General features: G+C 34.7%; 1 protein-coding gene across 2 annotated transcripts in view; it reads left to right on the top strand.

Annotated features, from left to right (window-relative positions):
* The first annotated feature begins 12,653 nt into the window (after nt 1-12,653).
* The window catches only part of LOC129746698 (coiled-coil domain-containing protein 170-like), a 34,212-nt gene continuing 31,254 nt past the window's right edge, over nt 12,654-15,611 (top strand). For both annotated transcript variants that reach the window (XM_055740550.1, XM_055740549.1), the window contains exon 1: nt 12,654-12,969. In XM_055740550.1, coding sequence (XP_055596525.1) covers nt 12,883-12,969 — 87 coding nt within the window. In that variant the 5' untranslated portion in view covers nt 12,654-12,882. The remainder of the gene's footprint in view (nt 12,970-15,611) is intronic.

The raw sequence follows: 15,611 nt of genomic DNA, 5'->3' as shown, positions 1-15,611 counted from the left end.
TAAATATCCGGGCAAACCCGAGTAAAACCAGGTAATCGGGTAACCTGATTCTATATGTTTTGTCTCAACATTACAAATTCTATTGGTATATGAACATTATTTTTTTAAACTCACAATGAATGTTTTTGCTGACAATGGTACAAATATTTCACTGCACATACGATACGCACTTGGTTCTCGAGTGGGTTGAAGCATTTAAAATGTTCAGCAGTGAAGACTGGCAAACGAAGAAATTCAAATAGAAAACATCTGAAAGACATTTGATCGCGGATTGACAGGTTATTAAATTTATTTATGCAATTCAGTGTTGACCATTGACCATTTCAACACTGAAAACAGTATCGACAATGCTACTTTTCAGCACTAAATTCAGTGTCAAAAAGTACATTCCATTGCCTACTTGATCATAAATTTTCAGTCGTTGGAATGGTCGTTCTCGTGGTAAAATTTGATGACCTGCGCTTCTTGTAGGATAATTAATAAATTTTCCAAGGAATTGCAACTCGTTGCAAAACTCGATTTTTAAATCACTCTATGCAATTATTCAAATCGGCATTTTGGATAAATTATCGTCGATAAATTTTCGACTCATATCGAAAGTATCGACGTTTTTGCAACTTGAACCATAAACAACTAGAGTCATTCTCATAGTTCTGAATCACACATCAAATAAAAAAAAACATATTTTTAGACATTAAAAATTTAATCTAGATTAGCAACAGTGAAATTGGTTTTTATCTATTCTAAAAAATACTGCTTATTTTTAACCATAGTTAAAACATATGACTTGAGTGTTTTAAATAGGGCATGTTTTTTTTTATGAGCAGGGAAAAGTCCACGGGAGTGTACTTTCTTTTCGAAGTCCTTCTCCAGTGGGCGCAAAACCTCCTCATCATTTTTTATTTTTGTTTTTTTTTTCATTCATGTTTTACAATAATATACATCGATCCCGTAATTTTTCTTCTCAACAAACACTTGGGAAAGGAACACTTGACATTTAGTTGATTTTCTTTTGCGTATTTAGAACACTTGGTATTGGTATTTTGGTGGTGGTCGATGCAGTTAGTGATGGCGGCGATTGATGACGGTGTGTGGCGTGGAGTTGTGGTGGGTGGCGGTGATTGGCGGTGATTGGCGGTGAGTTGGCGGTTGGCGGCGGAGGGTGGTGGCAGTTGGCGGAAAAGAAAAGAATTAAAACGAGAGTGTAAATCGTTTGAATGCAACTTTCCCAGTGTCGTTCAAGATTCTTCAAAAGAAAATGATGGGAAGTATAATTTCCACATTGCTTCCAGCGAGATAAATCTCTTTGAAGGAAGCGTATTGGCGGTGTCTCAAGGATTATGGATCATCGGGTTTCTTTCAACATATGAACTATTATGGGTAGAAGTAACTTTCCAGTTTAGTTCTGAAGTGCTGCTTCAGCATTGATTTGAACCTGTTTGTGTTCGTTTCATTTCTAAGAACATTAGGAAGGTTGTTATAAATTAGTTTGCCGTAATAAGGAAATGCCTTCCGTGACATTTCAGAGCTTGGTCTACTAATTGAGAGGCTAGCTTGGTTACGGAGGGTGTATGCATGGCTTGGTTGTTCATTAGACTGACCCAAATTTGTATGGGATGATTTTTACAACATTTTTTTCAACGCGGCACCCCCTAGATTGGTGCCTTTAGGTGAAAAAATGACTTCCTGAAAGTTTCAGGTCATTTGGAAGAAGCACGAGCTGGCGCAAAGGACTTGAAATTTGTATGGAGATTTTTGGCAAAATGTATGAAAAATCGACATACTTTCACTCTTTATGTTCTAAAATATATTTCCAGTATGCTAGAAAGCTCAGAATTTCAGGAATTGTAGTTCAAACAATGACAAACAAGTTTGTAGAAGATTGTGACCCGATACGAGATGACTGTGATGAGTTATCCGCAATTGAATGTGTGATTTTTTTCGCATTTCATTGATATATCGTGAACGGTGTATGGGCTAATAATTAAATAATCGCACTAACTTGGTCGCGTCGTCGCACAATGCAGCTGTTTATAGTTTTTCAAACCTTTCTTTCAACTTTTTGCAAAGATATTTGTAATAAAATTAGCCACAACTTTGCCAAAGGCACAAACTTTCTATCTGTAATTCTCATTGTGTGACAATACGATCAACTTTTTACTAATAGTCCGTTCACGATATCTCAATGATATGCGAAAAAAATCACACATTCAATTGCGGATAACTCATCACAGTCGACTCGTATCGCGTCACAATCTTCTACAAACTTGTTTGTCATTACTTGAACTACAATTCCTGAAATTCTGAGCTTTCTAGCATACTAGAAACATATTTTAGAACACAAAGAGTAAAAGTATGTCGATTTTTCATACATTTTGTCGAAAATCCCCATACAAATTTCAATTCCTCTGCGCCAGCTCGTGCTTCTTCCAAATGACCTGAAACTTTAAGAAACTAATTTTTTCACCTAAATGCACCAACCTAGGGGGTGCCGCGTGGAATATAAGGATTTTTTTTGTTATGGGCCAGTCTATTGTTCATATACAACATTGTGATGAGCTTGCTGGTCGTGTAGGTGTGAATGGATGATCAGGATCGTCTGCAATTCCCATAGAGCTTTTATTGGTAGTGTCGAGTGCGGAGCTTCTGAGTACAGGAGTCGTGCAGAGTACGTTCTGGGCCTATTAAATATAGCTTTTAAGCAATGATTTTGAGCAGCTTGTAGTTTTTTAGGTGTATATCTGCTGACGCACCCCAAATGAAGACTTGATATTGCTGTTTAGACTGCATAAATGCTTGGTGCATCCAAGACAGCTGCTTTCTTGGTGCGAACTTTTTAATTTTCCATAATAAACCACACGTAGCACTGACTTCTTTGTGCAGCTTGGCGATATGGTTGATCCATTTAAGTTTGCTATCGATGTTCAGTCCGAGATATGTGTAGTTTTACACTTTATCAATTGGTATTGATTTAATAGTCAAGTCTTCATGCAACTGCTGTGTCCTACTGGATGTTGATATAATCATATATTTGGACTTCGCTATATTCAGTGATAATAGGTTTTCATCAAAGTATTGTCGTAAAACCTTCAAGTCCTCACGCATGCTCTCGACAATTGAGTGGGCGGTTTTCCCAGTGTAGAACAGAGAAGTATCGTCAGCAAATAGACGTGGCTTCCCGATCAGATTGAGGTTAGCTAAGTCATTGATGTAGACAAAGAAAAGTAGAGGACCGAGGTTACTGCCTTGGGGTATTCCGACTCTCAACGATTGATGACAGCTGCGAACTCCGTTTATTGCAATGTACTGGATTCTGGTCAGGAAGTTTTTAATAATTTCTAACGGTATCCCTCTTATACCATAGAAATTAAGTTTTTCCAACAATATTTCGTGATCGATGGTGTCGAACGCTTTTTTTTTATCGAGAAAAAGAAGTCCCACAGGGTCCTTCTGGTTCAAGGATTTGTAAACGTCGAGGAAAAGCTCGCAAACGGCTGTAGTTGTGCTGGATTCTTCCCGAAAACCATATTGGCAGTCATATAGAACTCCTTGGCGTCGAAAAAACCTTGCTATTCTCGTGACCAGTAATTTTTCTAGCAGTTTACTTAGGGCAGGTAGAATGGAGATTAGCCGGTAGTTACTAACGTCAAATTTTGATACTGATTTATGTATCGGAATGATTTTAGCAACCTTTAAATATTCCGGATATTTCCCAGTAGAGAGGATCTCATTAAAAATATCTCGTTTTAACGTAGAGAAGAATCGAAAATGATTTTTAATAAAATAAACGGGTATTCCATCTGGTCCAGCACTTTTATTTGGATTCAGATCTCGTATCTTCGTGATGACTTCTTGTTGGGTAGCCGGTTCCTAAAATATTGAGTTTCGCAGTTGTGACAATGTTCCAAATCGGTTAGTATTTCGCTGGCTCGGTCAAGTGGAGGCTAGCTATGTTACTGAAGAATGTATTGAAAGTGTTAGCAACAGTGTTTTCGTGACTTGTTAGATTTCCGTTGTGAGATGTTTTATTGAATCATGCTCTTTCGATCCTTTACCAGATAAATTATTTAAACATTTCCAAATATTTTTGCTGTCGGAGCTGTTGAATAGTTTGCTGTAGTACAACTTTTTCGCGTTTTGCTTGCATAAGTTTAGATTTTTTGACGCATGTTGTAATAAATGGCGTGTGCTTACATCGAAAGGGTTTCTTTTGTGTTTTGCAAAAAGGTTATCTTTTATTTTCATCCATTGCCAAACATCAACCGTCATCCATGGGCATACTCCTTTTATCCGGGCATTCACTGTGATGGTCTTTGAACATTTAGTCTTAAGTTCACGATAAGCGCTGATTGTTTTCAAGAGTAACTCTTCTGCAGAATCAGCCCGAAGATTAATAACTTTTTCAGCAAATAGCTGATTAAGCAATGCGTTATTTGTAGTTACTTTTTCAAGCATGCGTAGAACAACCTTTTTCTGTAATAAAATTGTAGAAAATATGAGGGAGTGATCGCTGATGTCTGAGCAAACAGTTTCGTTCATGATGCTAGATTTGATGTTTTCGAAGCACACTACATGGTCTTGAATATTGTTACTAGCAGGTCTTGTTACGTGGGTATTTGTTACTTTAAAATTAAAACAGTTCAATAATTCCAGGTATTCGACTGTGTCTGGGTTTTGTGTTCTATTTGTCGGTATATTTATATCTCCTACAATTAGGCATGATGCACTTGGATTGTTTGTACATAGTTTTGTTTCTAATTTTTCCAAGAAACGTGGCATATTTCCAGAAGGTGGTCTATATATACCATGGATATTGACTTTGCTTTCACTTCCTTGTAGGCAAACATGAATGTGATGCATTCCATCAATAGGGTAAATGATCTTGAGCGGAACTAGTCGAAATCTGATCTTGAGCGGAACCATTTATTTTTCATAAGATATAGGCAATGATTGTTTATGAATCTTATCAAAATGTCGAAAAAACACTTTTTTAAAATCTATTCAAACAAGCATTAACATTTTTGCTAAAGTTTATTAACTGAAAAAATGTTATTAGAAGATTTAAAAACATACGCATTTCTGCTGCAATTTTCATCAATCTACGCTGACTTTGAACGTCAATTTATGTAACCCTTGGCCGTTATAAACTGATTCTTAATGACTAAAATGGTAGAAAAATTCCTAAAGAAGCATTATTCGGGTTTTAGTAACAAGTTTTCTATCAAAATATCAATAAATCGCGTAGTTTTTAAAAGTAAAATATGATCTTGAGTGGAACCATCTTTGATCTTGAGCGGAACTACTAGCTTCCGAAATAAACCGCTAGGTGCGCTGTCTTATGCCTAATGTCTCACACGGAGTGAAGCAAATTGTCCCTGATATTATCTAAAAAAAAAACGAGCAAGTAGACGTGTGGTTTTGTCTTTATTTTTTCTCTGTGCGACAACCTTTTGTCTCTCCCGTATGTGTATCATGACAAAGTGAAATAGGCAATCAAGAATTGTCGCGTCGTTGAGAAGATAATGACAAATTCTAATGTGAAATTGTCCTGAAATTTACAACTTGGGACAATCCGCTTCGCTTATGTGGGTGATCTATCTGATTTCGTAATAATGAGAAATTATGTGACCAGATCATAAGCTATCTGAGAAGAGCTCTTAGCCTAACTTTAAGGGAAACCATGCTAGAAGTAGTACAGGGACACTGGGTCGAGGCCGTGGCCAATCTGGCCGGTCCCGGAACGAAATATATCCAAGTTATCGGATTGAGACTTGCGACATATTGATTGAAAGCTCTTGGCTCTTCATGAAAGGAATCGATAGGAGAAGTGATTCGGGGATACTTGATCGTGGCCATGGCCAATCAGGCCGGTTCCGGATCGAAAGATGTCAAATTTATCGGATCGAGACTTCCGGAACGAAATATGTCAGTGTCCCCGAATCACTTCTCCTATCGATTTCGTTTATGGAGAGGCCAAGAGCTTTCTATCGATATGTCGCAAGTCTCGATCCGATAACTTTGACATATTTTGTTCCGGAACAGGCCAGATTGGCCATGGCCACGACCCAGTGTTCCCAAATCGATTCTCGTATCGATTTCGTTTATTAAGAGGCCAAGAGCTTTCCATCAATATGTCACAAGTCTCAATCCGATAGCTTTGACATATTTCGTACGGAACCGACCAGATTGGCCATGGCCACGATCAAGTGTCCCCGAATCGATTCTCCTATCGATTTCCTTAATGAAGAGGTCAAGAGCATTCTTCCAATATCTCTCAAGCTATGCTCCGATGCGTTTTAGTTGCTATTTTCGGAACCGCTTATCCTTATATTTTTCAACAGCAACAAACGCATGTTCTGAAAAAATATTATCGGAATCAATCAGCATAGAAATTTGTCTTTATCGTTCCGAGCGTACGACAACGACAAAGAGTTTTTTTTTGTCATGAAAAGTTCAAGTTGGGACAATGTCATTATCTTTCGATAGTAGGCGATTTTTGATTCACTGCTCACACGTAATTTTTACCCCTGAATATATGCAGCACCCTTATATTTTCCTTATTATATCAGCTTTAGGGAAAGAAAAGATGTAAAATTAAATTCGAATAGAACAAAAATTAATTAACTGGTGTCATAGCGTACCAAGCTAGGCACACAAAAAGTTTAAATTTTTGGGGTACAAGAAATGTGTTTTTGATTCTTTCTTTCAGAGGGTCGCCGGGAAGGAGGAGGAAGGCTTTTATACATATTTTTGGCATAATGATAATGAAGCCTATAAAGTTAAGTCATTATTTCAGAATAAGAATCAATCTTCATTGCCATTACTATTCGTACTTTTAGAAGTAGCTTTCATTTGAAGAGGTTGTTTTATATGTTCAAATTCCAATTGAAAACGATAAACTACCTAATAAACAAAAATTTAAATTGTTTTTAACACACATTCCTTCAGATTTACAAAGTTTAACAAAGCACACCGGGTTAGCTATTTTATAATACTCCACGATTCAATTGGTGGCCCGGTATTGAAACTCTATCCAATTCCCTTGTGTTTGATTTTACACTTGAGCTCGAACTGGAAGTCGGTTTGAGAAATGATTGTTTTATCAATTGAGCTAAATAATTAATGATTCCATAAATTTTAAATATAAAAAAAAATTTAATCTTGATTCATAAGAAACAGAAATTTATAATAATTTTTATTCTATGAACGAGTTGCTTAGAGCAAGATTGCCGAGTTCACAGAAAAATCTGTTTTTCACAGAATTTTGAGGAAACTTTCATCACAGATTTCACAGAATTTTTGAACTTTGATCGGATTTCCATAATTATAATTTTTTTTGGTCAATATTAAATTTAGGTTTCTTACTTTTTATTAGAAAAGTATGAAAACATTCTCAACGTAAACTGATTTTTCCCAACTAAAATTAAAAAATTATCCATTTTATCATGAATTTCCAATGAAAATAAAGGATTTAAGGGAATGAGAAATGACAAAAAAAAACAGTTTTTTTCTCAAAAACATTGATTTAGAGCAATGTACAGTTTTTTTTGCAAAATTTGTAATTTAAGGCATCTTCTTATGTATTTCTGACTCTGTCGTTACCTTCAAAAGTCGTTCGAGTCAATATGACCCGAAGCGCAAATTCAAAGCATCTTAATCATAATTACAATATACTGAGGAACTGACATTTTTGAGAGGCCAAATATGGTCTATGAAAATGTTAATCAAATTAACGAGAAAAAACTAAAATTTATGTTTGAAATATCAATTCATTAAGAAATGAGATACAGCGATGCAAAGACAAAATTGGATGTCTTTGTTTTGAGTTAGATTTATTTTCTACCGGAAAATCCAGAATAGCGGTCAAAAAATTCATTGGACTCCCACATATTTATACATCGTCGGATAGATATATTCTTTACAATTCCAGAAATTAAAAAAAGCACCCAAATACTGCAAAGTTGTCAGAAATTATAAACAATTTAAAAATAAAATTGTTTTTTGGGACTTTTTTCATTCGGAGCCAACTACAGACAACCTAGTAAATATTTAGAAAATAGAAAAAATAACCTACACAATGAATCCAATATCATAAAAATTGGTCAACATTTGCGGCCACGGGAATAACAACAAATTACAAGTCAAATTTCCCCGAACAGATTTTGCGAACAGCTTTGGAAGGTTAAGCAAGCAATAAATTTGAACGGATATTTTGAGAACAACTTTGGAATGCTAAGTTTCTTTTTTTTTACGTAAAAACATTGATTTTTTAACTTTAAAATCTTCAAAAATGAAATTTAATTGAAGTTTCACAGTAACACAAGTATTAGGAATGAGAGCTATAAAAGATGTTGACAGAAGAAAATGGTTCCGCTCATGATCATATTTTAGTTCCGCTCAAGATCAGCGTGGTTCCGCTCAAGATCAGAATTCTTACTCCAGTAAAACAGCTCTAGAGTTATTAGGATTTACTCTAAAATATTCTAAAAATCATCATTAGAAAGCAGGAACCAAGATCTATCCGCTGAACTGAAAATTTTTTTGTTCGGATATAACCCACAGCCATACCGCTTGATCAACTGTTTCGAGTTGCGTCGAATTGAGCCATTTAGTTCCGCTCAAGATCATTTTGGTTTTCAATTTCATCACAGTTAATTTCATCCTTCACATAGATAGCTATTCCTCCTCCCGCACTATCTTTTCGACATGAAAAGTATGCTGTGAAACCTGGTAAACAAGCTTGTTGGATACGTTTTTTCTTTAACCAAGTTTCTCCTATAACAATTACGTGGATATTCGTGGAAACTTCATTCAATTTTAATTTAATACCATCAAATTTAGCAGGGTTGTTGATACCTCTTGCATTTAGTTGAAGGATTTTTAAGGAAAAACGATCAGATTTAATAGAACTTTTATTTTTATTTAATTCATCGATTGTATAATAAAAATGATTTGCGGATGTGAAATTCATGTTTATAAAGATAGTTGTTTTGTCGCAGTTTAACGAAGTTAGTTCTGTATATATTATATGGTTGTATTCCATTTTCCCGAAAAGTCGGCCACGGAAACGGTATTTAAAAGGCACACTAGTGAGCTTATAATACCTGTAAGGTATTCAAACGTTTAACAAAATACAATAAACTAGTTCTTAAATGAGTACCGTAAAACGGGGTAACATTGATCACCGGGGTAGCTTTGATCAACATGAAATTTTGCCACATAATTATCAATAACTAGGAGTAAATTTAAAATACCTTAAAACTTTTTTCTACGTTTGAAAATCTACATGATGAGTTTCAAATTGGGTAAAACCCGATTTGTTTTTAAAAATTTCTAATGTAACAGTTTTATTTTTCCAAATCTTGAAATATCTGATTTTTCGAAGACTCGCAAAGTCGCAAACAAACACCCTTCCTGATGAAATCAAAGCGTATAGAAGCAGCAGGTTGTTGAGTATTCTGATAAAATTTCGCTTTTCAAAGTTAAAAAAGAGTACTATGTATGCCATGATCAAGATTCGATCTCAAGACCGCTAGCTTAGAAGACTTGAACTCTATCCTCTAGGCTACGGTCAGTGGCCAGTTATCAAATTTTTCACCATTTTTACACAATAAAACCTACTTAACAAAACATAAACATGTTTTCGACCGGGAAGATGTTTTTAAATTTTTATTTTTGGCTTTTTACGGTCTTAGATTTTAATCAAGATGATTAAAATCTAAGACCGTAAAAAGCCACATATAAAAATTATATAACCTACTGAAAAACAAATTTTCATCATAAACTGATTAATGAGAGCTCAATAAAGATTCCGTTAATTACAAATTTATATCTGAACAGATTCGTAGTACATGCAATAGAGAGTTGAAAACTGGATTCTTCATAAAGATATTGCAGATTTAAAGAGAGATATTTGTCTAGAGACTCTCTAGTGAATCTTTATCTCTAAACCGAAGACAGATTGAGTGTGCATTTTTATTAATTTACTGCTTTAGATTAAGAGTATAATTTTAGTTTCAGATTTCACAATGTGGAAATTCTCGTTAAGAATTAAAATTCTGATAGAAAGAAAGAACTTGAATTTTGAATTTAAGACATTTGTTTCCAAACTTTAAATTATAACCCTCCAAAGCTGTTCGGGTCAATATGACTCGGAAGGCAGACTTCAAACATTCTTATCTTCCAAACATCATTCCAATATACTGAAGAACTGGGATTTTCGAGAGACCAAGAATGTTCTATGCTCTTTAAACAACGAAAAAAAACTAAAATATTGGTCAAAACTTTCATTGGACCTTAACATATTTATTTATCGACGAATAGAAACAATTGAATACAGACTGCTAATAAGATGTTAGAAGATATAAGTATTTTAAAAATAAAATGTTTTTTTTTCGGACTTATTTCAACCAACTTCTGATAAGCTGGTAAAACAAATCGACTTTATATTTAAATGTAACTAGAATAAATAACCTATACCATTAGTATTAGATTCAAATACCGTCAAAATCGATAAACATCTACGGTCAGGGGAACGCCAACAAACTATAAGTAAATTTTCCCGAAAACGGATATTTTGCGAACAGCTTTGGATTGTTGAAATTTTTCGATCTGAACGGCGCTATTTGTCATTCCTTATTTAATTTTAGGTTGTTTTTGATTATTTTTGTTAACATTATTGTGTAACATAGAAATTTTAGTGGTGCAATATATTTTTAAAGGACCCGAATAAACACTTAGTATTCCAAAGATCTATAATATTATTTAAAATATTACTTTTCATTAATATGCTTAATTTATTTTGTTGAATTAGCTAATCGTCGCGATAAGTTATTTGTTTTTATTATCGACTTTTTTCGGCGAATAAAAAACTACAAAATTACTTGCCAGTTGGTCCGGTCGTTTCGAGCTACTTTTATCTTTTCACTCATCTTCAGCGGACCTTTAAATAAATTTATTTTTCCATAATATACATTATGTTAGATTGTCTTATTATGTTTGAAACTCAACAACAAAGCATTTGTTAAATGTTAAAGTTGATGGCTAATGCAAAAAAATGTAAGGTAGTAAATTTTACTCGCTCACGAAACATCGTCAAATTTGACTACCGCCTATCAGAAAGTTATCTTGAAAACGTGAAGTCCATTTTAGATCTCGGAGTGAAGATTGATAACAGGCTCACATTTGCTGAACATATTGCAATTACTTCCGCAAAAGGTTTTTCTGCATTAGGATTTCTGCGTCGAAATACCGAGGAGTTTGACGACATCTATACTTTGAAAGCTGTTTACTGCGCATCAGTACGGAGCATTATGGAATACGCTGCACAGATATGGGCTCCTTTTCAGAGCACACAGAGCTACCACCTTGAACGAGTTCAACGTAGTTTTATAAGGTATGCTTTACGGCGCCTTCCCTGGACTGAACCACTTCGTCTTCCGTCTTACGAACAAAGATGCGCCCTTGTAAATCTGGCCACGCTTGAAAAACGTCGTACCGAACTTCAGCAAACTTTTATTTTTGACACCCTGACTCATCGTGTGGACTGCTCTTACATACTCCAGCGTGTCAATTTATACGTATCCACGAGGACACTCCGACAACGCCAGTTTCTCTGGATACCTTACCACCGTACTGCGTATGGTCGAAACCACCCAATCGACAAATGCTGTGAACGTTTCAATGTAGTGTACCATCTGTTTGATTTTAATGTATGTAAACGTAAATTTAAACTAGACATAAGTAGAATAACCTAGTTTTTAAGAAATTTGTCTGTATGGTAATTCCTCATCCAAAGACTAAGTAATAAACAAACAATAAACAAAATTGAAGCGTTCAACTTTCACGAAAATTCCTCTGTTCGAGTCACAGTGTGCATCGTTTCCGGTTTGTGTACCTACTGATTTTCCGCTTCTGTTGAAGCAAACGGACAGCCTGCAGGACTGTCAAGATCCCCAAGGAAACACCCTCGAACTGGATAAACAAACTCAAGGCTCCATTATCGATCCAGCCTTATTGCATCTGAAGTTTGCTTTAGTCAATTTTCATTAGGAATGAATCATAATAAGGACTAGCACAAAATTTAATGAATCTTATTATCAATGAGTAAAAACAAAAATATTAAAATTACATTTTCTTTGTAAGACTCCGCATGATTTTACATAATTAATTTTTAAAGAAAATATTTTCTGGAAATTGGAAGATATCATAGAGAACCTTTCCTAACTGTTGCCTAGTTGCTAGGAGTCGGCCTTCAGCTGTTTTGTGGCAACGTTAGTTCACTCGAAGCCTGAAAAACGTACCTATGAATGTATGTTATTGATAGGCATAGCTATTTGCATGCAGTGTTTTCCGAGGGACGTGTTTCAGTTCAGCTATATTCGTTTCACTCGAACCGGGCAATAATCTAATGAATTAGCTGGAGAAGTTTTGCGCCAGAAATTCTTGCACGAAGGAAACAGGCTCAGAAAGTTTCGGCTACTAATTTTAAACCTTCCAGTGTATAGGCAACCGGGTTTGCTTTTGGTTGTCTGTTTTTCATGTTTCTGTTCAAATTGTCCTTGGAGCTGTTTGAGGAAATGAAAAAAAAAAAACTTAAAACATTTTCCTTCCTGAATCGGTGCAATCGAAGTTCAGGTTGCTAGTTGCTCGATGATTCAGTATTAAACTGGCCGTGAAAGTGAATTTTTGGCTTTGTGGAATCGGAAGCGAAAGCTAGAAGATGATAGCGTTGATTGTGAGTTTAGAAAAGCAGCAAGGTTTTGATCAAGGATTTTTGGTGGCTGCGTGATCAACCGAAGATCTTGATAAGAGTGTTTAAGTGTCCATGGTTAGGTTCTTGGTACCATCAAGTTCAAATAACAGCAGCAGAAGACAATCATCATGTCGAAACGGAAACCAGATGAAGAAGGTTCTGGAAACAGTGAGCAGGATTGGGAAATCTTTGACATACTCTGTGGAGGAGAGGAGGTACTTTAACATATGGATTAAGTGATTTTATACAGATACTAGCTATTCCCGTACGATCTCCGTTTCGCTTTAAACTTTTAATTTGTGATGAAGAGTATGGTTTTGAATGGTAATTGGGATGAACTTTTTAAAATGTTTGCTTGTCTATTAATCTAAATGCGATGCGGAATATTTTTTGTTAAACTTTAAATTTGACATTCTTAGTCAAATTCTGATGAACAACTAAAATGAATCAAGACTAACCATCTCGATTTCAAAACCTCAAATCTCATCCCAGATTCACAATTGTTTAGCAGTTTTCCAAAGATATTTCCACTTGTTGATAGTAATTTAATCCCAAATATTGAATTCCAATAAAGTTAGGCTTAGCTTGTCAGATTGTCCAGATTTTGCTCAGATTTTTTCACTCGATTTTCAATATCCAACTGAAATTTAAATAGAGTAGTAAGAATTATGTTTGTTCGCCCAAAAAAGTTTTTTTTAAACAAATTTGATCCTGGAATTTGTGCATAAATTTTTACATCATTTTTTATTTGACACTTTGAAAAATTTCACTGCCGTGTTATTTCCAACTAGCACTGAAAATTCCTTCAAATATGATGCCTCTTTTTGTTTACATCACATGTGATGTGATTTTACAGTTTTTTTTAGTTTGCTGAGCGCAATCAAGTATTTTTATGTAGGAGAACATCCTTTACAGGACATTACAGGATGTTCTGCTACATAAAAATACTTGATTGCGCTCAGCAAATTTAAGTCGAATAAATAAATTTTAGTGATAAGTAAACTATGGGGATCTGAAAGTTCATTATTGAACTGAACACCTAACTTAATGTAATAATATCATATAAATGTAATGATGAATTGATAGAAATAAAGACATATTCAAAAAACAGTTTTTTGTAGTGTGTACCTACTGTTATAGTGTTATTGACTCTACAGTTCTTAGGATTGCGATGAATATATGCACACGGTAGTTTTCAGGGAAGGACAATCAATTTCAGTTATCATATTTAGCGTAAGAGGCCGGCCAAAGTGGTCGTCCATATTTACCTTCACTGTTTATCGATAATTACGTTATTATAAACCGGATTTGAATGAGTGGAAATTTTCATTAATTCTAAATAGGCTTATGTGTTTCGATAAAACAAAAAAAAAAAAAGGTTTTAGAAATGTATTTCTTCTTGATTTTAATGAAATCATTCCAAAATTTGCCTGGTGAATTTTGGAGTGAATTTTGAAACAATTTACCCGTATTTTGCAAGGTTTTAGGATAAAATAACCCAGATTTAACCTGCCAAGATCAAATATTCTCAATTTATATAAACGGTTGATCATAAGAAAGTTTCATGAGTTCAGAATTGAAAAATTTGAAACAATTTCATCATTCACAATTCATTCAAATCAATAAGTACGAATAAATAATTATAAATTTTTTATTCAAAACCATAAATACAGAATCAAATTAGAAAAAATCCTGTTGAGGGTTCTGGTACAAATTTAGTTTTTGGGTTTAAATTCATAAGGGTTTAAATTCAAAATGCAGAATTCAGACTTGCTATTCGTATTCAGATTCAACTTGAATTTAAGTTTTATTATCAACTAGCTAATCCCGTACGAACTTCGTTTCGCTTTTAACTTTTAACTTTATATTTGGTTGCTAATTGGGACGCATTTTCACGAAAAAAAAAGCTTAAAATACTTAACAGAATTTGCAAGCGACCTATTTGTTTGTCTACCAAACGGAAATTTAAGAAATTGATTGACCGTCGAAAAGAATACCCGTGCACGAATTTACATCTTTTTAAGATGCATAACACGATGTCTGGATTTCATGCATAATTAAACAATTATTGAAAAACCTTAAACAGTAAATGTGGACGACCCCTTTTTCTGTCGTGTAATGGCAACTTTGTTATCAGGAATAGATTCCTCGTTCTGCAAAACTCTCGTGTTTGAATTTTTGCCTCGATATGATGCCTAAAAACGTAGTTATTGCAAAAAATTATGGAGAAATATTATGGAGAATACCTTTTACTGATTCATTGTTGAAATTTGACACGTGAAATCAATAACATGTGCTGTAAAACTCCCATGTGCAAATTTCCATTATAATCCGATGTATAATCAAGACAATGGAGTTTATTCTGAGAGTCACGTGACGTGATGCGCAAAATTTCACATCGTTGTGCCGACTCCAGAAAACACTCTAGGCTAAAAATTTTAGCTCAAATGTCCTGTGATCCTTTTTTTGAAGCTCATTCATATTTACGTTTCTTCTCAAAAACATTTCCTGGGTCAGGATAAAGAAGTGAAATTTTGTGAGTCACATCACTCAGCTCGCAGAATAACCCCCAATATAGAAGAAACAGTGAACGGATGACCATTTTTGCCGACCCCTGACTCGAGATCTGAAACCTGAAACAATTGAGCGTGCCTCAATAGGATGCATAATAACGTCAATACCACAAAAACATTAAACAGTTTATATAGATGTGTCGTCCGCAAACCTCTGAACAAAAAATTGACTATTGAAATAAATTACTCGTTCCTTGAAACTCCCACGTACCAAGTTTCCATCTTAATCCAATGTATTTAAGCATTAATATCGCAAAAATAGTTTTAATATGAACAACCCCTTT

The sequence above is a fragment of the Uranotaenia lowii genome, chromosome 2, assembly GCF_029784155.1.
Source record: "Uranotaenia lowii strain MFRU-FL chromosome 2, ASM2978415v1, whole genome shotgun sequence".
Lineage (NCBI taxonomy): Eukaryota > Metazoa > Arthropoda > Insecta > Diptera > Culicidae > Uranotaenia > Uranotaenia lowii.
Note: the sequence above shows the minus strand (reverse complement) of the source record. Positions and strands in the feature narration are given on the sequence as shown.